General features: G+C 47.2%; 1 protein-coding gene across 1 annotated transcript in view; it reads left to right on the top strand.

The window, feature by feature from the left end:
- LOC110526490 (tetratricopeptide repeat protein 28) overlaps positions 1–22,140 on the top strand; it is a 317,670-nt gene that overhangs the window by 267,955 nt on the left and 27,575 nt on the right. Inside the window, 2 exon segments of the mRNA XM_036979789.2 lie at positions 14,976–15,772; positions 15,976–16,520. Of these exon segments, the coding sequence (XP_036835684.2) occupies positions 14,976–15,772; positions 15,976–16,520 (1,342 nt within the window).

Here is a 22,140-nt window from a genome sequence, read left to right as displayed (position 1 = left end):
AAATCTAGCAAATGAATCCTAGTGCCGTAGATAATTCAAATATAGATAAGTAGAAAAGACAGACGGGGGGGGGGGGGGGGGGGGGGGGGTTAAGTCTATAAGATCAGGCCTTTTGATTGGAGCTCAAATGTAATTATTGTCCCCTTTTCAAAGCCCTAGTCATCTGACGATCAAAACCTGCAGAAATAAAATGATTAGCAATGCAACCTTTACAATGCAGGGCTAACATAATGAGAAAGCATACGTAGCTCTATGGTTATTCAACACCAGCAGAGGGAGAGCTGGGCCATATGGACAACAATCCATATAGAGATAAATTGCCTGAATTTATGTGATAACAATACATATATAACATTAATGTGCACCAGTTTTTTTTATCCTTTAAACTACTCCTACTAGTTTGATGGTTGTAGCCATCAAATTGTCCTATTAACAATCACCCATATTAGCAAACTTGTTTCATTTCAAACTTCACATTTCTCCAGTATAGGCAACTTGTCCTAATGAACGATATCAGAAAAAGGCCTGCGATAACTGATAGGCATGGTCAATGTCGATGTCGATCATTTTCGGTTTATCGTCACAGCTCTAAGGAGAGGTCTACGACATAGCACATTCAGTTGTATTTGAGTCCGGCCATTACAATATGTAGTAGGTTGGTGGCATGGCTTACGACAGCCATCAAGACAACATGTAGTAGGTTGGTGGCATGGCTTACGACAGCCATCAAGACAACATGTAGTAGGTTGGTGGCATCGCTTACGACAGCCATCAAGACAACATGTAGTAGGTTGGTGGCATGGCTTACGACAGCCATCAAGACAATATGTAGTAGGTTGGTGGCATCGCTTACGACAGCCATCAAGACAACATGTAGTAGGTTGGTGGCATGGCTTACGACAGCCATCAAGACAATATGTAGTAGGTTGGTGGCATGGCTTACGACAGCCATCAAGACAACATGTAGTAGGTTGGTGGCATGGCTTACGACAGCCATCAAGACAACATGTAGTAGGTTGGTGGCATGGCTTACGACAGCCATCAAGACAACATGTAGTAGGTTGGTGGCATGGCTTACGACAGCCATCAAGACAACATGTAGTAGGTTGGTGGCATGGCTTACGACAGCCATCAAGACAACATGTAGTAGGTTGGTGGCATGGCTTACGACAGCCATCAAGACAACATGTAGTAGGTTGGTGGCATGGCTTACGACAGCCATCAAGACAACATGTAGTAGGTTGGTGGCATGGCTTACGACAGCCATCAAGACAATATGTAGTAGGTTGGTGGCATGGCTTACGACAGCCATCAAGACAGTTGTAAAGCTGAATCTAATGGACAACTAAGAGATGTAATAGTTATCCTCAGAAGAGAGAGCGTGGAAATAGGGAACAAGACCAGCATAACACCTGTCATGACTGTCCTGACCAGGTCTGGTTACAGGAGACCACAACCCTACAGATTATCTCTCAACCCCAACAGAGGAGGAGAGATCTAGGGGTCTGAAGATGTGGGGGGTTTTATGACACCTCACGCCCCTGGTAAATCTCAGGCCACAGACAAATTCCTTTGTCCTGTTACTATGGAGAACCAGCCTCAGAACATTAATTTAACATGAAATAAAGGGACTTTGGAACAATGGTTTCCGTCAGCCACAATGGTGTTGATGACGATAGATGGAATATGAAAATGTATGTCATTTTTGTTTTGTTATTAAAGGTTAATAGATGACGTTATTACGAAAACATTGTAATGTGAAGAGTTTTCCTAGTATATGTTTGATGTTTATACATTGTATGTTGTATGGAAAATATCCAAATCAAAGAGAATGTTTTGGGGAAAATAAAATGTTAAGTTAGTTGTCTAAAATTGGATTTGAATAAAATCTAGACCTTGCCTCATTAACTTGGTACGCCCAGAGAATTGCCCTAAAGGCGGTTACGCCCACTTCTGACCCAAGGGTATAAAACCTGTGAGTATAGAATTTACGACAAGACTACGTGACCCCAGCTGCAGCAAGGTCTAAAAAGTCAACAAACCCAGAACGCAACGCAAGTTTGAGGACAAAGAAATTATTTTCTACCCAAGCTACGGATGAGTAGCTGTGTCTAAGCGGGGGAATTCAAGTCGAACCACCTAGCCTCCATCTCCCATCGAATCGTGGTATCTAAAGGGTTTCATTCCTATGCTGTGAGCTCTGAGCTACAGAGCTGTCTGTCCTCAGAAGACCACTTCCAGAGCAAAGGGTGAGGAAACAGACTCCTAAGCCAAAAAGGACACTGACATCGGGAGGACGAACGGAGAGGTGCGCCGGAGTAGTGCGTCATCGAACAGCTGAACGGTCCACGCAGAGAATCCTCAGAGATCATCCCCACGTAATTACATCATTATATTCTGACCCATAAGAGCGGCAGTTTGGGGCAAGGCTAGGGTTAGAATAGCATAGCTGACAAATTCACCCAAATGTATATTTCTCTTGTGTACTTTCTTTTTTCTCTCTCTTTTGAAATCCCCTTTGTGGATAACACGCGCCATAGTGTGTTGGCTTCTTATATTAAGTTCTAATCAATAGCCTATAATGTGTTTTGTCTATGTGTATCTTTTATCATAATTTTAGCTTTTTAGTAAATAAATATTCAACTAAGATTGGTGTGGTCTGAACTCATTGGTGAGACCCGGGTCCGTGCAGAGTCACGGGCTATACGACGTTCAGAACGAGATTGTAGAGGTGACTGGTTAATTAGCGGCTGTTGTAAAATCGATATTCTGATATTCTTTGAGTTCATTTGGGAAATAGAAACTCAATAAAAACTAGTTTTCCCATGGTGCCCCAGGTTAATGAGTTAATAACTGCTTGATTCAGTTAATCACGCAATTAGAAACTTTAATCATTCGATGAACAACAGTCGTCACATTAACTAATACAACGTCACGACACACCCAACCAGTGGTTGGTTCCATCTCTGAATATTCAGAAAGGTGTCCTGATTACTCGTGGTCGTAAACAGGGCCGCTAGCGAGTAAAGTTTAGTCCCACCAGTAACAGCAAGAATACATCTGTAATGAACACGATGTGAGACAGAGGGCTGGTTTCAAGCGCAGAACGCAGCAGGTGTTTATTGTAAAGGACCACAGGAGGTGGCAGGTAGCTGGGTCCAGGGGCTGGTAGAAGGTCATACACAGGGGGTCCAAAAAGGCAACAGTACAGGCAGGGTTGTCCGGGAGATCAGGCAATAGGTTGACAACAGGAAATTCGATAGGCTAAAGTACAGGCAGGGAATAGGTAAAAGGCATCGTTAGTGAGGCAGGCAAAAGCTATCATACACGGGAGGAGTAAATTACGGGGGAAACCAGCGCTCCAAATATAGAACTGTGTCACAAAACAAACAATACATCACAATGATGGGGTGTGAAGAACTGAACTAAATAGTGTGTTATAATGACATATAGGTGTCGGAACAGGTGATCAGAATTCAGGTGATTGAGATCTGGAAAGTGAGCTGCGTTCAGGGGATCTATGTGTTTTGAGAGTGTGAGCTGGAGAGTGAGCTGCGTTCAGGGGATCTACGTGTTTGAGTGTGAGTTGGAAAGTGGGCTGGAGAGTGAGCTGCATTCAGGGGATCTACGTGTTTGAGAGTGTGAGTTGGAAAGTGGGCTGGAGAGTGAGCTGCGTTCAGGGGATCTACGTGTTTGAGAGTGTGAGCTGGAAAGTGGGCTGGAGAGTGAGCTGCGTTCAGGGGATCTACGTGTTTGAGAGTGTGAGTTGGAAAGTGGGCTGGAGAGTGAGCTGCGTTCAGGGGATCTACGTGTTTGAGAGTGTGAGCTGGAAAGTGGGCTGGAGAGTGAGCTGCGTTCAGGGGATCTACGTGTTTGAGAGTGTGAGCTGGAAAGTGGGCTGGAGAGTGAGCTGCGTTCAGGGGATCTACGTGTTTGAGAGTGTGAGTTGGAAAGTGGGCTGGAGAGTGAGCTGCGTTCAGGGGATCTAAGTGTTTGAGAGTGTGAGCTGGAAAGTGGGCTGGAGAGTGAGCTGCGTTCAGGGGATCTACGTGTTTGAGAGTGTGAGCTGGAAAGTGGGCTGGAGAGTGAGCTGCGTTCAGGGGATCTACGTGTTTGAGAGTGTGAGCTGGAAAGTGGGCTGGAGAGTGAGCTGCGTTCAGGGGATCTACGTGTTTGAGAGTGTGAGTTGGAAAGTGGGCTGGAGAGTGAGCTGCGTTCAGGGGATCTACGTGTTTGAGAGTGTGAGCTGGAAAGTGGGCTGGAGAGTGAGCTGCGTTCAGGGGATCTACGTGTTTGAGAGTGTGAGCTGGAAAGTGGGCTGGAGAGTGAGCTGCGTTCAGGGGATCTATGTGTTTGAGAGTGTGAGTTGGAAAGTGGGCTGGAGAGTGAGCTGCGTTCAGGGGATCTACGTGTTTGAGAGTGTGAGCTGGAAAGTGGGCTGGAGAGTGAGCTGCGTTCAGGGGATCTACGTGTTTGAGAGTGTGAGCTGGAAAGTGGTCTGGAGAGTGAGCTGCGTTCAGGGGATCTATGTGTTTGAGAGTGTGAGTTGGAAAGTGGGCTGGAGAGTGAGCTGCGTTCAGGGGATCTATGTGTTTGAGAGTGTGAGTTGGAAAGTGGGCTGGAGAGTGAGCTGCGTTCAGGGGATCTATGTGTTTGAGAGTGTGAGTTGGAAAGTGGGCTGGAGAGTGAGCTGCGTTCAGGGGATCTATGTGTTTGAGAGTGTGAGTTGGAAAGTGGGCTGGAGAGTGAGCTGCGTTCAGGGGATTTATGTGTTTGAGAGTGTGAGCTGGAAAGTGGGCTGGAGAGTGAGCTGCGTTCAGGGGATCTACGTGTTTGAGAGTGTGAGTTGGAAAGTGGGCTGGAGAGTGAGCTGCGTTCAGGGGATCTATGTGTTTGAGAGTGTGAGTTGGAAAGTGGGCTGGAGAGTGAGCTGCGTTCAGGGGATCTATGTGTTTGAGAGTGTGAGTTGGAAAGTGGGCTGGAGAGTGAGCTGCGTTCAGGGGATCTACGTGTTTGAGAGTGTGAGCTGGAAAGTGGGCTGGAGAGTGAGCTGCGTTCAGGGGATCTATGTGTTTGAGAGTGTGAGCTGGAAAGTGGGCTGGAGAGTGAGCTGCGTTCAGGGGATCTATGTGTTTGAGAGTGTGAGTTGGAAAGTGGGCTGGAGAGTGAGCTGCGTTCAGGGGATCTATGTGTTTGAGAGTGTGAGCTGGAAAGTGGTCTGGAGAGTGAGCTGCGTTCAGGGGATCTATGTGTTTGAGAGTGTGAGTTGGAAAGTGGGCTGGAGAGTGAGCTGCGTTCAGGGGATCTACGTGTTTGAGAGTGTGAGCTGGAAAGTGGGCTGGAGAGTGAGCTGCGTTCAGGGGATCTACGTGTTTGAGAGTGTGAGCTGGAAAGTGGGCTGGAGAGTGAGCTGCGTTCAGGGGATCTACGTGTTTGAGAGTGTGAGTTGGAAAGTGGGCTGGAGAGTGAGCTGCGTTCAGGGGATCTAAGTGTTTGAGAGTGTGAGCTGGAAAGTGGGCTGGAGAGTGAGCTGCGTTCAGGGGATCTACGTGTTTGAGAGTGTGAGCTGGAAAGTGGGCTGGAGAGTGAGCTGCGTTCAGGGGATCTACGTGTTTGAGAGTGTGAGCTGGAAAGTGGGCTGGAGAGTGAGCTGCGTTCAGGGGATCTACGTGTTTGAGAGTGTGAGTTGGAAAGTGGGCTGGAGAGTGAGCTGCGTTCAGGGGATCTACGTGTTTGAGAGTGTGAGCTGGAAAGTGGGCTGGAGAGTGAGCTGCGTTCAGGGGATCTACGTGTTTGAGAGTGTGAGCTGGAAAGTGGGCTGGAGAGTGAGCTGCGTTCAGGGGATCTATGTGTTTGAGAGTGTGAGTTGGAAAGTGGGCTGGAGAGTGAGCTGCGTTCAGGGGATCTACGTGTTTGAGAGTGTGAGCTGGAAAGTGGGCTGGAGAGTGAGCTGCGTTCAGGGGATCTACGTGTTTGAGAGTGTGAGCTGGAAAGTGGTCTGGAGAGTGAGCTGCGTTCAGGGGATCTATGTGTTTGAGAGTGTGAGTTGGAAAGTGGGCTGGAGAGTGAGCTGCGTTCAGGGGATCTATGTGTTTGAGAGTGTGAGTTGGAAAGTGGGCTGGAGAGTGAGCTGCGTTCAGGGGATCTATGTGTTTGAGAGTGTGAGTTGGAAAGTGGGCTGGAGAGTGAGCTGCGTTCAGGGGATCTATGTGTTTGAGAGTGTGAGTTGGAAAGTGGGCTGGAGAGTGAGCTGCGTTCAGGGGATTTATGTGTTTGAGAGTGTGAGCTGGAAAGTGGGCTGGAGAGTGAGCTGCGTTCAGGGGATCTACGTGTTTGAGAGTGTGAGTTGGAAAGTGGGCTGGAGAGTGAGCTGCGTTCAGGGGATCTATGTGTTTGAGAGTGTGAGTTGGAAAGTGGGCTGGAGAGTGAGCTGCGTTCAGGGGTTCTATGTGTTTGAGAGTGTGAGTTGGAAAGTGGGCTGGAGAGTGAGCTGCGTTCAGGGGATCTATGTGTTTGAGAGTGTGAGTTGGAAAGTGGGCTGGAGAGTGAGCTGCGTTCAGGGGATCTACGTGTTTGAGAGTGTGAGCTGGAAAGTGGGCTGGAGAGTGAGCTGCGTTCAGGGGATCTATGTGTTTGAGAGTGTGAGCTGGAAAGTGGGCTGGAGAGTGAGCTGCGTTCAGGGGATCTATGTGTTTGAGAGTGTGAGTTGGAAAGTGGGCTGGAGAGTGAGCTGCGTTCAGGGGATCTATGTGTTTGAGAGTGTGAGCTGGAAAGTGGTCTGGAGAGTGAGCTGCGTTCAGGGGATCTATGTGTTTGAGAGTGTGAGTTGGAAAGTGGGCTGGAGAGTGAGCTGCGTTCAGGGGATCTATGTGTTTGAGAGTGTGAGCTGGAAAGTGGGCTGGAGAGTGAGCTGCGTTCAGGGGATCTATGTGTTTGAGAGTGTGAGTTGGAAGCAGACGTTACATCAGCAGCAACAATACTTCAAATTCCATGACACAATAATTACAGTGTATTTGATGTACTGTCAAAAACCCACAGCTGGTGACAAAACCAGAGCACAATGGATAGGAGGAGGAGGAGGAGAGTGGGCCTGTTGCTCCGTACTGCCAAGGACAAGCTGCAGTGCTTCATGGCGATGGCTGGGAGGGAGGCCCAGCGGAGTGTTAGGGGATTGTGTTGATGTCTCTACCTCTTGTTTCTCCATTCCCCTCTCCTTCGCTCTACCTGACAGTGCCTCTAACTCTCTCTTTCCCCCTCACCCCTAGTGATTGTATTCTGAGGCTGTGAGGCTCCAAGTAATTGATAATGACTTGATGAATCGCTTAATTACCTTTAATAGCTGATTTTCCAAGAGCTGAATAATGTAGATAACAGAGAATTAAGTGGTTAAAAAAAGACATACTTTCTCTGATTCCAGTGTTGTTGTTTGTGGTGATGGTGGTGGGGGGAATGTTGTTGTTGCCTTGTCATTCCCCCCACATACTCTAGCCAACTTGACATACTGTAGCTTACTGTACAATCCTCTTGCTTTGAAGCACCACCATGCAGAGATAAAACATGTTGCACAGAAAACGAGAAGACATGATCAAGTGTAAGATTAACAAGCGTAAGAGAGGAGAAGAATAGCAGTGTGGTGTAGCGAGGGGTGGAGAACATGAAGAAAGAAAGTATTTTTTCCCCCAGATCTTTTATTCAGCCCTCAGCTCTTCTCTGATGATCTATGTTGATGTGGGGAGGGTGGAGCGGCACCTGTCATGGCTTAGAGGTAACATGTAGCCAGCTAGCACTGCTCAGCACAGCGACTGTAACATGTAGTCAGCTAGCTCTGCTCAGCACAGAGACTGTAACATGTAGCCAGCTAGCTCTGCTCAGCACAGCGACTGTAACATGTAGCCAGCTAGCACTGCTCAGCACAGCGATTGTAACATGTAGCCAGCTAGCTCTGCTCAGCACCGCGACTGTAACATGTAGCCAGCTAGCACTGCTCAGCACAGCGACTGTAACATGTAGCCAGCTAGCTCTGCTCAGCACAGCGACTGTAACATGTAGTCAGCTAGCTCTGCTCAGCACAGCGACTGTAACATGTAGCCAGCTAGCTCTGCTCAGCACAGCGACTGTAACATGTAGCCAGCTAGCTCTGCTCAGCACAGCGACTGTAACATGTAGTCAGCTAGCTCTGCTCAGCACAGCGACTGTAACATGTAGCCATCTAGCTCTGCTCAGCACAGCGACTGTAGCATTTAGCCAGCTAGCTCTGCTCAGCACAGCGACTGTAGCATTTAGCCAGCTAGCTCTGCTCAGCACAGCGACTGTAACATGTAGCCAGCTAGCTCTGCTCAGCACAGCGACTGTAGCATGTAGCCAGCTGGCTCTGCTCAGCACAGCGTCTGTAACATGTAGCCAGCTAGCTCTGCTCAGCACAGCGACTGTAGCATGTAGCCAGCTAGCTCTGCTCAGCACAGCGTCTGTAACATGTAGCCAGCTAGCTCTGCTCAGCACAGCGACTGTAACATGCTTTATTACTGAGGTGGTTTGGCTGACTGAGGCCCAGTGGTGACAGGAGCCTTGGCTCAGTGCACGCTGACCTATAAAAGAGATAAAAGAGAAAATGATGCTTTCCAGACTCTATTTATTAGTCAGTAACTGGCTAACTTACCCCCTAGTCAGCGTTATTTATCTCAGGGAGGACTGGAGTTATGGCTTTTGCATTTAACTCACATTTCAAATCAACATCAAAATCAAATCAAATTGTATTGGTCACATACACATGGTTGGCAGATGTTAATGCGAGTGTAGCGAAATGCTTGGGCTGCTAGTTCCGTAATATCTAACAAGTAATCTAACAATTCCCCAACAACTACCTAATACACACAAATCTAATGGGGTGAATGAGAATATATACATATAAATATATGGATGAGGGATGACCGAGTGGCATTGGCAAGATACAATAGATGGTATAGGATACAGTATATACATATGAGATGAGTAATGTAAGATATGTAAACATTATTAAAGTGGCATTGTTTAAAGTGACTAGTGAGTCTATGTAGGCAGCAGCCTCTCTGAGTTAGTGATTGCTGTTTAACAGTCTGATGGCCTTGAGATAGAACTGAGAGACTGAAAAACAGCTTCTATCTTTGATGCACCTGTACTGACCTCACCTTCTGGATGGTAGCGGGGTGAACAGGCAGTGGCTCGGGTGTTGTCTTTGATGATCTTTTTGGCCTTCCTGTGACATCGGGTGCTGTAGGTGTCCTGGAGGGCAGGTAGTTTGCCCCCTGTGATGCGTTGTGCAGACTGCACCACTCTCTTGAGAGCCTTGCGGTTGAGGGCGGTGCAGTTGCCGTACCAGGCGGTGATACAACCCGACAGGATGCTCTCAATTGTGCACCTGTAAAAGTTTGTCAGATTTCTTCAGCCTCCTGTCTGTGTGGATGGATCATTTCAGTTTGTCTGTGATGTGTACGCCGAATAACTTTCCACCTTCTCCACTACTGTCCATTCGATGTAGATAGGGTGGTGCTCCCTCTGCTGTTTCCTGATGTCCACGGTCATCTCCTTTGTTTTGTTGACGTTGAATGAGAGGTTATTTTCCTGACACCACACTGAGTGCCCTCAACTCCTCCCTGTAGGCTGTCTCGTCGTTGTTGGTAATCAAGCCCACTACATTTCTGTTATTCATGAAACAGAATCTAAATTGCAATATTTTCTCCTGCAATTCACTTCAAAGAGATTTTTAATAAGTTTGTTTGGAAGCTATTTTTTACCCTTCTCTCCCTCTCTTCTCTCTCTCTCTATTCTCTCCCTCTCCTCTCTCCCTCCTCTCTTTCTTTTTCTAACCCACTACTCATTGTTTTGTTTTTTTCATCTAAAAAAGTCATTAGAAATGGCGACTCCATCAGTTAACAGAGCCGGAGGTAACAGTTTTAATTAAGCTATCACTTTCCTTGTTTTCACCCTGGTTCCCAGAGGACCTCTTAATGCTGAGACAAAGCTAAATCAAACAGGAAACATAACAAAACAACAGCACACCCACTGGGCACACACTGGTTGAATCAACGTTGTTTCCACATCATTTCAATGAAATTACATTGAACCAATGTGGAATAGACATTGAATTGACGTCTGTGCCCAGTGGGCAGAGTCCAACAAAACAGAGCTATAAAGAACACTGTTCTGGGCGTACTACTCACTGGGGCAGGAGAGATTCAGGGGGAGAGAGAGAGAGAAACTGAGTTGAAATGGCTTTAGGCCTTTCCTAGTATACTCTCCCTAAGCCCAACATGAAAAGTCTTCTGTGGAGTCCTGCAGGGTTTGGCTATATGGCTCACACAGGAACACAGCCATGTGGTCTGGAGCAGACAGCAGACTGAGGCAGTCAGGGAGGGAGGGATCTCAGGTTGGTTGTCGTTGGAAACAGCCTAGTGTTTTTAAAAGGAGGGAGGGGAGAAGGCAGGAGCAGGAGGGCAGCGGCTGGATTTACAGAGGAATTTATCCAGCCTAATGGAACAGGCAGAGTGAATGGAATAATGCATAGGGAAGGAGACAGGTAGTGAGGGAAACCAAACATAAAATGTGCATTTATCCTGTTGAGGTGACATCTCAAGCTTTTTCTTCAGGATCATTAGTGCCAACAGGGCCGTGCTGTTAATGTTCCACAGGTACATATATCCTGCTATGCTCCTGGTTCAGGGCACACAGACAGGAATGGAAAATCTAGTTACTGTACTGTGTACGGAGGGGGGGGGGGGGGGGGGGGGGGGGTTGAAGTGATTACATTGTTACATTGGATGCCATTCTCCTCCTCCTCTTCTGGAGAGTTCCTAGTGTAGCAGATCTGTGCTGCTTGGCCCACTGTCATGTTCATGGAAAAGCAGCAGTTAGTTCCCCCTCTCCATGGCCCCCTTCAGCCTAGTCTCATGGCAGAAGACAATGCCAAATACTGGACTGGAAGCCTGCTCCAACATTCTCCCACATTCCCACCTTCCACGTATAGCGTTTGTGCTGTATGTGTTTATTTTTGAATCCATTCACCATGTCACTATTAACTCAAACAACACAGAAACAGCATTATTTTTTCCTTAGCCCATCCACAGCTTCAACATGGAATTTGAAGTCTTCACAAAACGGAAGTAACAGAGGTTTCGCTGTGGTTAAGCAGGGTTAGGTGTAACAGTCCTGAAGGATAATGACGGGTCAGCTGGAGAGAGCGGAGAGGAAGCCAGCCCAGCTGGGCCTGCAGGCAGGCAGAGGCGTGGAGGGGTGCAGCGGCCTGTCTGTGTGTGCTTGTGTTGGCAGGCATCCCACTCAGCACACATCCATCTATCCATCCCCCTTTCTTTTTATCTTCCACCTTCCTGTCTCTCTCAGCGTGTCTGTCAGGCCGTGGGAGATGTCTGTGTTTGTGAGTGAGGATTTGGTACCTAAGCCTAAACCCAGACCCCCACTCCACCCCACCCCACCCCACTCAGTACCTTGCCTGCCTTCTCTGCCTCAGCTCTCTACCGCCCCCCACAGGTCTCAACACACACAGCACTCAGTGTTAATGTCTAGAAAGCAATTATGCATCTGCTTTTTTACACTCTAACCACTTTAAATTGGTCCTGCAATTTTCTAGACCATTAATTTGTACATAACAATTGAAAATGTTGTTTTTTATTCATTCTTCAGGTCCTTGTGTTGACACAGTGTTGGGCTAACTGAAATATGAATGGAGGGTAGGCTAGAGTTTGGATTCTAGGGCAGGGCCGATGGCTGCTTGGTGATTGGCCATCTTTCTTCTACCCCTGGTATCACCCCGGCACAGTGGCAGAGACTCCATTGTTGCTGAAATCCTCTTAGCTGGGCAGAGCAGAGCAGCAGAGAGGCAGCTAGCAGACAGCTCCACAGTGCTGTGGACCTCCACACACAGCACAGAATGACACAGTGATTTAGTAAGAACAAGACACCATCCCTCAAAGTCATCACTGCAGCATTTCCCTCTCACACTGTGCGCCTGTGTAATGCAAAGTGACAACGCATCGCCCGCCTTTTAATGTCTTTTGATACGGGGTAGTGAATGGGATAAAGTAGGTGTGTATGTGGCGAGTGAGGGATATTTTGCTTGTTGTTTGATCCCTCTTTTTCACAGTCATTGTGCTCACTGTGCAGATGGAAATGATGGAGCTGCAGACTCATATAAGCTCTGGGGTTTAGTTTATGTACTGTATGCAACATAACAAACCTTATTGTGCGGTCTGAGTGAATTGCATGGCCATAACAGGGGTCCACAGGAGTCAATCCCTCCTCTCTCTTAGAATTTTTTGATGGGGTCATTTGAAATCAGTGTATCATCTACCACTACCCCTTTCTTATCCAGCTGTCCAGCCAATCACCATCATTCCCCCATCATTTACCACCTGAGGCCCAAAACATGCTGTTATTTATTATCAAACAGGGACCCAGGGGTTCTTGTAATCCTCTTACAATTTGGCGGAGACAGAGATTGTTTTCTGACCCCTTGTGTGGCCCCCGGCATAGTCTTAGGTCCTCATCTCTTCCGGCTCCAGGTGTAGCTCCAGCGCCAAACTCACTGGGATGGGGTGGCGTGGTGTGGGCTGGCCTGGTGTGGGGCTTTGATGGGGTGGGCTGGCCTGGTGTGGGGCTGGGGTGTTGTGGGCTGGGGTGGGGTGGGCTGAGGTGGGGTGGGGGTGGGGCTGGGGGTTTGGTGGGCTGGGGTGGGGGTGGGGCTACGGCCTGGGCTCTGTCCTTGATATGTGAGGTGCCAATGTCAGTCTACTGTAACTTTAGGACATGCAATGACAAAGCCTATTCTTCCTACCATTTGTCATTATAAAAGTGTTAGTAACAGTTTATCAATTCTTTATACAGTATGTTACTTATCCATATTGTATTCCTTCTGGCAATCTGTACAAAGAATTATACTGTCTCTTGTTTGTTTTGTCTGTAGTATGCTTAGCATGTTCATTCCTTCAGGTGTTGACCTGGTGGTTACTGCGCCAGGTAAGGCTATGGCACTTTAATCTTGAGACAGAAATACACAGAAACAATCAAGCTGGACTACTGATCCACCTCATCTGAAGGCTTTCCTTCTGTGAGGGAACTGTGGGTAAATTATCACAAAGGTGAGCCCATCTATGGATTGGGGTTATGCCGCTATCTATGGGCTAGGCAAATCAATTACATTTTTTGAATAGGTTCTTTTTTATGCTGCCATCCAATCCCATTTCCTTGATACCTGGATTTATACATCTTGAGCTGTTCTTGTCTAATGATGTTCTGTATTATGTCATTCTGTATTATGTTTCATGTTCTGTGTGGACCCCAGGAAGAGTAGCTACTGCTTTTCCAACAGCTAATGGGGATCCTAATAAAATACCAAACACCCCTTCCTTCACCTGACACCCAAAGTTAGCTTTCTAGCACAGCTTAGTTTAAAGCATTGAGCTTCCTCTTCTATTCCTTGAAATCTGTCTGCCTAAAAAAGTGACGCCTCAGAGGAGCCTGATACTGTGTAAACAAAATATGCAAACCCAGTGGGCCAACTATAGACCAACAGACCAACAGAGCCCCTGTTACCTCGTCCAGCCTGATTTCATAGACTCGCTGTAACATAGTAAATGTAAATCTGGGACACTCAAATTAGTATAATATGTTATGTTTGGTATGGTTACGTAAGACAGACGGTCACTTAAGGCACAAACGAAAGTACGGTGGTTGATTGGGGTGGATGGGTAGGCATATAATGCGGACGTCTAGAAACCCAAAGGTTACGTGTTCCAATCTCAGCATTTTAGCTAATTAGAAACTTTGCAAGCATGTTAGACAACCCTAACCTTAACCCTTAGCCTAGCTAACTTTTGCCACCTAGCTAACGTTAGCCCTGAGTCCAGGTTAGCTAGTAAGGCAGGTTAGCTAGTAAGACGAGGCTGAACCAATTGTGTGCCGCCTCATTGATCTCCCGGTTGCGACCGGCTGCGACAGTGTCCGGGATCAAACCCGGGTCTGTAGTGATGCCTCTAGCTCTGCGATGCAATGCCTTAGACCGCTGCGCCACTCGGGAGGCCCATGAAAGGCTTTTAACTGAACAAACAACTCTAATGAGCTCCACATCTATAGCACCAGTAGTCAAGTCATTTTGGGTTTGTTAAGTTGGCTGTTTACCGTCTGTTTATTTAGCCTCTGCATGCGCCAGTACTGTGGCAGGTTCTGGTAGGGAAAAGTCAGAAAACGCACATGGTACTCGCTAATCCCAGTGGCACCATCAAGTTCCCACCACAACCCACAAACGTCCCCCTCTCCTGTCCCACTTCCCTGTTCCCCACACACCCCAGCCAAGGCTGGCCCGTCCCCATTCCAGTACCCTCTGAGTGGTGCGGCTGGTTAGGGCTCGTTCCTCTTATCTCCCTGGCCCATTAGCCCACACTGATGCCAATGCAGGGGAGCCACAGTTATCCAGTCCTGTTAGATGAATGGCTGCTCTGTTTTATAAAAGATCCTACGCTCATCAATACACAAAGTTTTCTGTTATTCATTGGTTTTGCACACTCATCTCAGTTTTGAGAAGTTGTTAGCTTAGCTTTCAATCGTCTCGGCCCACTCTTTCTCTCTCTTTCATTCTCTCTCTCTCTCCTCAGTTGTTTCGGTCCCTGCGGAAAAGTGGTTGGTTTTGCTGATATTCTTTCAAGACACAATCATCAAAGACAGTTTAGACAATCTAATGATTACATTTTGATGTCTTTATAACACTGTGTGATTGTGCTTCATTTTAATGACCATATTTTGTGTGGAACGTGTGTTCCCTGATCAGGGAACAGATGGCTCAGCAGAAGCATATTTTAACTACCAAATGACTGTTGCTTTCTACATAATGTGGCTGTCTGATGAGACACTTGAAGTGAACTTCTATTTTCCTGCGAATGGGATATTAATCTTGCCTCTTCCTCTCCCTTTCTCCTCTCCCCTGTCCACAGGCATTATCCACCAGATGAAAGGAGACTATGAAACTGCACTGAAACTGCACAAAACCCACCTCTCCATCGCCCAGGAGCTCACTGACTATGCTGCTCAGGGCCGGGCCTACGGTAACATGGGCAACGCCTACAACGCGTTGGGGGCCTTTGACCAGGCTGTGCGCTACCACCGCCAGGAGCTACAGATCTCCATGGAGGTCAACGACCGAGCCTCCCAGGCCTCCACCCATGGTAATCTGGCCGTTGCCTACCAGGCTCTGGGGGCCCACGACCGCGCCCTGCAGCACTACCAGAACCACCTCAATATCGCCCGCGAGCTGCGAGACGTCCAGAGTGAGGCTCGCGCCCTCGGCAACCTGGGGAACTTCCACTGCTCCCGGGGAGAGTTCCCCCAAGCCGTGCCCTACTACGAGCAGTACCTCCGCTTGTCCCCTGACCTCCAGGACATGGAGAGTGAGGGGAAAGTCTGCCACAACCTGGGCTACGCCCACTACTGCCTGGGAAGCTACCAGGATGCTATCAAGTACTATGAGCAGGACCTGGCTCTGGCTAAGGACCTGCATGACAAGCTGAGCCAGGCCAAGGCCTACTGTAACCTGGGACTGGCCTTCAAGGCTCTCGGTAACTTCACCAAGGCAGAGGAGTGTCAGAAGTACCTGCTCTCTCTAGCCCAGTCTCTTAATAATGCACAGGCCCGCTTCAGAGCCCTGGGCAACCTGGGGGACATCTTTGTCTGCAAGAAGGATGTGACCGGAGCTATCCAGTTCTATGAGCAGCAGCTAGCCCTGGCTCACCAGGTGAGATTCACTCGGTCCTGATTATAGTCATAGTCACAGGAAAGGTCTCCACTTTGTCTGCATACAGTAAGAGAGATTAGCATGATATACTGTAAGTAAGTCAAGCACTCCATTGATTTTGAAAGGCAGGGTTGTTAAAATGTAATACTGTTGCTGTTTCTCATTTGCTGATGCACTGAAATCCTGTCTGTGCTTTGTTTCAGATGAAGGAGCGCAGGATGGAGGCATGTGCCTACGCTTCCCTGGGTGCCACCTACAGACTGGTGCAGAAGTACGACAAGTCCTTGGGCTACCACACCCAGGAACTGGAGGTGTACCAGGAGCTAGGCGATGTTCCCGGGGAGTGTAAAGCCCACGGCCACCTGGCAGCTGTCTACATGGCCCTGGGGAAGTATGCCATGGCCTTCAAGAGCTACGAGGAGCAGCTAGAGCTGGGCCGCAGACTGAAGGACCCGGGCATAGAGGCCCAGGTCTACGGCAACATGGGCATCACCAAGATGAACGTAGGGGTGATGGAGGAGGCTATAGGCTACCTGGAGCAGCAGTTGGCCACCTTGCAGCAGCTGAGTGGCAACGAGGCTGTACTGGACCGGGGCAGGGCCTATGGTAACCTGGGAGACTGTTACGAAGCCTTAGGAGACTTTGAGGAGGCCATTAAATACTACGACCAGTACCTGTCTGTGGCCCAGAGCCTGAACCGCATGCAGGACCAGGAGAAGGCTTACCGAGGTCTGGGCAATGGACACAGGTCAGTGACATCGCTCATTAGCCCCTACTAAACACACTTAGAAACCTGTAATGTAATTGGTTATACACTGGACAAAAGTATGTGGACATGCCTTCAAATTAGTGGTTTCAGCTATTTCAGCCACACCTGTTGCTGACAGGTGTATAAAATTGAGCACAAATCCATGCAATCTCCATAGACAGACATTGGCAGTAGAATGGCCTTACTGAAGAGCTCAGTGACTTTCAACGTGGAATGCCACCATTACAAAAAGTACATTTGTCACATTTCTGCCTTACTAGAGCTGCCATTGTGAAGTAGAAACATCTAGGAGCAAACGACGGCTCAGCATGAAGTGGTAGGCCACACACGCTCATAGAAAGGGGCCGCCAAGTGCTGAAGCACATAGTGAGTGAAAATCATCTGTCCTCAGTTGTAACACTCACTACCGAGTTCCAAACTGCCTCTGGAAGCAAAGTCAGCACAATAACTGTTTGTTGGGAGCTTCATGAAATGTGTTTCCATGCACAATGCCAAGTGTCGGCTCGAATTAGTTTTCTTTTTTTAACTAGGCAAGTCGGTTAAGAACAAATTCTTATTTTCAATGATGGCCTAGGAACAGTGGGTTAACTGCCTGTTCAGGGGCAGAATGACAGATTTGTACCTTGTCAGATTTGAACTTGCAACCTTCCGGTTACTAGCCCAACGCTCTAACCACTAGGCTACCCTGCCGCCCCAATGGTGTAAAGCTCGCGCCCATTGGAATCTGGAGCAGCTTCACCTTCAGGCAGTCCGACAGACAGATCTGAGTTTGGACGAGTGCATAGTGCCAACTGTAAAGTTTGGTGGATGAGGAATAATGGTCTGGGGCTGTTTGTCATGGTTCGGTTCGGCCCCTTAGTTCCAGTGAAAGTTAATCTTAACGCTACAGCATACAATTACATCTAGACAATCTAGACAATTCTGTGCTTCCAACTTGTGGCAACAGTTTGGGGATTGCCCTTTCCTGTTTCAGCATGACAATGCCCCCATGCACAAAGCGAGGTCAATGCAGAAATGGTTTGTCGAGATCGGTGTGGAAGAACTTGATTTGCCTGAACAGAGCCCTGATCTCAACCCCATCGAAGACCTTTGGGATTAAATGGAAAGCCAACTGCGAGCCAGGCCTAATCACCCAACATCAGTGCCTGACCTCACTAATGCTCTTGTTGCTGAATGGAAGCAAGTCCCCACAGCAATGTTCCAACATCGAGTGGAAAGCCTTCCCAGAAGAGTGGAGGCTGTTACAGCAGCAAAGGGGGGACCAACTCCATGTTTATTCCCTTGATTTTGGAATGAGATGTTCGACGAGCAGGTGTCCACATGTTTTGGTAATGTAGTGTAGCTCCCTATCAGGTCACTCAGTAGGTAAATGATGCTAATTTGCTTTAACCCTAACATCATACAGAATATTGGCGTTTCTCTCACTCCCTGCAGTAACTCCACTTTTCCCACTGAATGAGCCACTTAGATACTGTTCCAGGTAAGCACTGTCATCTGTCCAAATGTCCTCTTCTTGAAGTAGTGATTGGAATAAAGTGTCACTAAAGGATTGGATTGGGTATACAGGGTGTCTCTGCAGCTCACTGAACAGTACTGTAGCTCTATAATGAAAATCTGTGGTTGGATGAAAAGCACTCTAAAACCATGAAATCTCTGATTGCCTGTTACGAAAAGCTAATATCTGAATCATAGATGAAGAGTCCTGCTGAGGAAAGTAGAAATAGAACTTGAATTTGTCTTTTTCTCGGTTAATAATAATTTTTTATTGAACCTTTATTTAACTTTATTTAAATTTAAAGGCATCATATTTCTAATACACCTAAGCCACCATTGCAATCAGAAAGCCATTCTGCATGGGCCTCCTGAGTGGCGCAGCGGTCTAAGGCACTGCATCACAGAGCTAGAGGCGTCTCTATAGACCCGGGTTCGATCCCGGGCTGTATCGCAACCGTCCCATAGGGCGGCGCACAATTGGCCCAACGTTGTCCGGGTTAGGGGAGGGTTTTACTTCGTGCTCTAGCGACTCCTTGTGGCGTGTCGGGACTCCTGCAGACTAACACGGTCGTCAGTTAAATGGGGTTTCCTCCGACATCTTGGTGTGGCTGGCTTCTGGGTTAAGCGGGCAGGTGTTAAGAAGCGCAGACCTTTGGGATTAAATGGAAAGCCAACTGCGAGCCAGGCCTGTCATGTTTCGGAGGACACCTCCCAAGCCAGTTGGGGAGTTGCGGCGATGAGACAAGATTGAAAAAAATCGGTTGCCAATATCAATTTATTCTGGTTGTTGCGGTGACAGATAATTTGCTAATAATCATAGTAATCCTATTTTGCATAATCTTTTTTCTTTTTGTGCCTGCTGCTTTTTTTGGTGCTTGCACTGGCACTTGCACTTCAGGACCACCATAGTTTAGAGACACCTTGACGGTCGGTGTTGAGGATCCTGAGGCTGAGTGAGGCTGGTGCTAGCTGCTTCAGCACTGAGCCTACTGGCCCCCAGCTTATCTGTATGCAAAGAGGCTTTGGCAGACAGACGTCTGAAACCGGGGGAATCGCAGTTAATTCGAGACAACCTTTTACGTTCTTTCTATTTTCTCCACTTTCTCCCCCCGCGTGAGTCTGATAACATCCTGATAGAATACAGGGCGAAACAAAACGCGGTGGCAGCAACGGAGTCCTAATTTCAGAGAATATTTTTCCCTCTTATTGTGCATCAACAGCAAGCCACTGTAACAATCAGACAGAACCCTGCATTAGCCATGCATGAGCTGACTGGGGAAGAATGTCAATCTGACTCCTATCATCCTCACTTCCTCCTCTCTCTATCCCCCTCGCACTCTCGCGCTCCATCTTTCTCTCCCAGAGACTTTACTCAACCAGCTCACATTAACACACACCATTAATTAATCTCAAGCCTTTTATTCTTTTAATGGTCCTTTTCAAATGACAGCGAGCAATTGTTGCTCTGCCGGGGAATGTGAAAAGTGGCTATTTGCAAGGTTTCTGCAGCGTGTGCAAAGCATTCAATAGAACAAAACCGTGGTATGAATGCAGGTCTTAGCCAGTGTGTAAGCTCATTCACAGAGATAGACAGAACCTGTATCCATGTGACATCCCATCTAGGCCAATTGGAGGGTGAATTTATTATCTAGCCCCCCCCCCAACCCATTGTATCATTACCCCTTCAGCCCTTCCTCTTCCCCCTACACACATATTAACAATGGTCATCGAAATTGTTAAAAGGTTTTAAAAACAATTGCAACAGACAGTGGATAAAGATACTCCAATCGTTTAGAATTTTTATAATCCATCAGATATTGACTAAATTATAACACATCAAATATTTTACTGGCAGGGACAACTCAATCAAGTTTGCTGTGTTAGGCCTGATTACCAACAACGATGAGACAGGCTACAGGGAGGAGGTGAGAGCCCTGGTGGAGTGGTGCCATGAAAATAACCTCTCCCTCAACACCAACAAAACTAAGGAGCTGATCGTGGATTACAGGAGACAGCAGAGAGAGAATGCCCTCATCCACATCGACGGGGCCACAGGGTCAAAAGCTTTAAGTTCCTTGGCGTGCACATCACTGACAACCTGAAATGGTCCCTTCACACAGACAGAGTGGTGAAGAAAGTGCAACAGCATCTTTATCAACCCCAGGAGGCTGAAGAAATTTGGCCTGTCCCCTAAAATCCTCACAAACTTCTACAGATGCACCATTGAGAGCGTCCTGTCGGGCTGTATCGCGCGCCTGGTATGGCGATTGCACCGTCCACAACCGCAGGGCTCTTCAGAGGGCGGTGCGGTCAGCCTAACGCATCACCGCTGGCACACTGCCTGCCCTCCAGGACATCTACAGCACCCGGTGTCACAGGAAGATGATCAAGGACCTCGGCCACCCGAGCTACGGCCTGTTCATCCAGCTACCATCTAGAAGGCGGAGACAGCACAGGCTCATCAAATCTGGGACCAAGAGACTGAAACAGCTTCTATCTCCAGCCGGTACTCAACCCTGCACCTTAGAGACTGCTGCCACCTTATACAGTATGAATACACTGAATGTATAAAACATTAGGAACACCTGCTCTTTCCATGACATAGACTGACCAGGTGCATCCAGGTGAAAGCTATGATCCCTTATTGATGTCACCTGTTAAGTCCACTTCAATCAGTGTAGATGAAGGGGAGGAGACAAGTTAATGAAAGATTTTTAAGCCTTGAGACAATTGAGACATGGATTGTGAATGTGTGCCATTCAGACGGTGAATTGGCACAAAATATGCCTTTGAATGGGGTATGGTAGTAGATACCAGGCACACCGGTTTGAGTGTGTCAAGAACTGCAACGCTGCTGGGTTTTTCACACTCAACAGTTTCTTGTGTGTATCATGAATGGTCCACCATGGAAAGGACATCCAGCCAACTTGACATAACTGTGGGAAGTATTGGAGTCAACATGGGCCAGCATCCCTGTGGAACGCTTGCGACACCTTGTAGTCCATGCCCTGACGAATTGAGGCTGTTCTGAGCGCAAAACGGGTTGCGACTCTATATTAGGAAGGTGTTCCTAATATTTTGTACACTCAGTGTATACCATATTCTAGTCATGGCTCATCATATATTATTTATTTTGTATTTTCTGGAGTATGTGTGTATTGTTTTTTTTATTGCTAGGTAATACTAGACTTTTGGAGCTAGAAAACACAAGCATTTCGCTGCACCTGCGATAACATCTGCAAATCTGTGTACGCGACCAATAAACTTTGATTTGATTTGACAAATAATGAGTTGAGGGATTTTGGCGAGACTCTCCCGAGTCCGTACGGGAGTTGCAGAGATGAGACAAGACAGTAACTACTACCAATTGGATACCACGAAATTAAGGAGAAAAAGGGGTCAAAAAAATCTAATAAATATAAACATCTTAGAATGTACTCATATATACATTTTGTTATTGTATCAGGTATTTTTTTTATATGTGGCTAATTTTCAGAAATTCATCAGGTGTATTTGCATATATGAATACATTATCATAAAGGGGTGGAACAGGGCTGTAACCACAACACTTCCTCTGTCTACCCTACCTGCACTGTCTAGACTGCCTCATTAATTACTGTTGCATAATTCAACAAGTATGTGCATAGCAGGATACCATCGGATTAAAAATCAACTCTAGATTACGTCTATACATACTTTACATTGTTTGGGAGATCAAACATTAAAATCACTATAATTCTAGTGTTCATTTTCGGAAGTTGCTTTCATTTCAGCCCATCTAATTTGTGAACATTTCAACTGCATAATTTTGTATTTATTTTTATTCCACCCAAAAAATAAACACCCATCAAAATAAAGTTATCTTCTCTTTTCTTGTGATGTAAGTGTTGTGAAGGTGCGTACAATCCCTGACAAAGCTTTAGCGTTTTTCTAGATTAAACGGAAAGACAGTGTATTCCGTTGAGGACAGTGAGTCCATTTTGGCCATTACCGGAGTGCGTTTGACAGGTCATTACAAACGATTCCGCGGTCGTAATGTTAACGGGGAATAGGACAGGCACAAGCAAGAATATGAAAGAGTCACAGGAGTAAAATGAAAGCAATC

The sequence above is a fragment of the Oncorhynchus mykiss genome, chromosome 6 (genome assembly GCF_057628025.1).
Source record: "Oncorhynchus mykiss isolate SJ-2025 chromosome 6, ASM5762802v1, whole genome shotgun sequence".
Classification (NCBI taxonomy): domain Eukaryota; kingdom Metazoa; phylum Chordata; class Actinopteri; order Salmoniformes; family Salmonidae; genus Oncorhynchus; species Oncorhynchus mykiss.
Note: the sequence above shows the minus strand (reverse complement) of the source record. Positions and strands in the feature narration are given on the sequence as shown.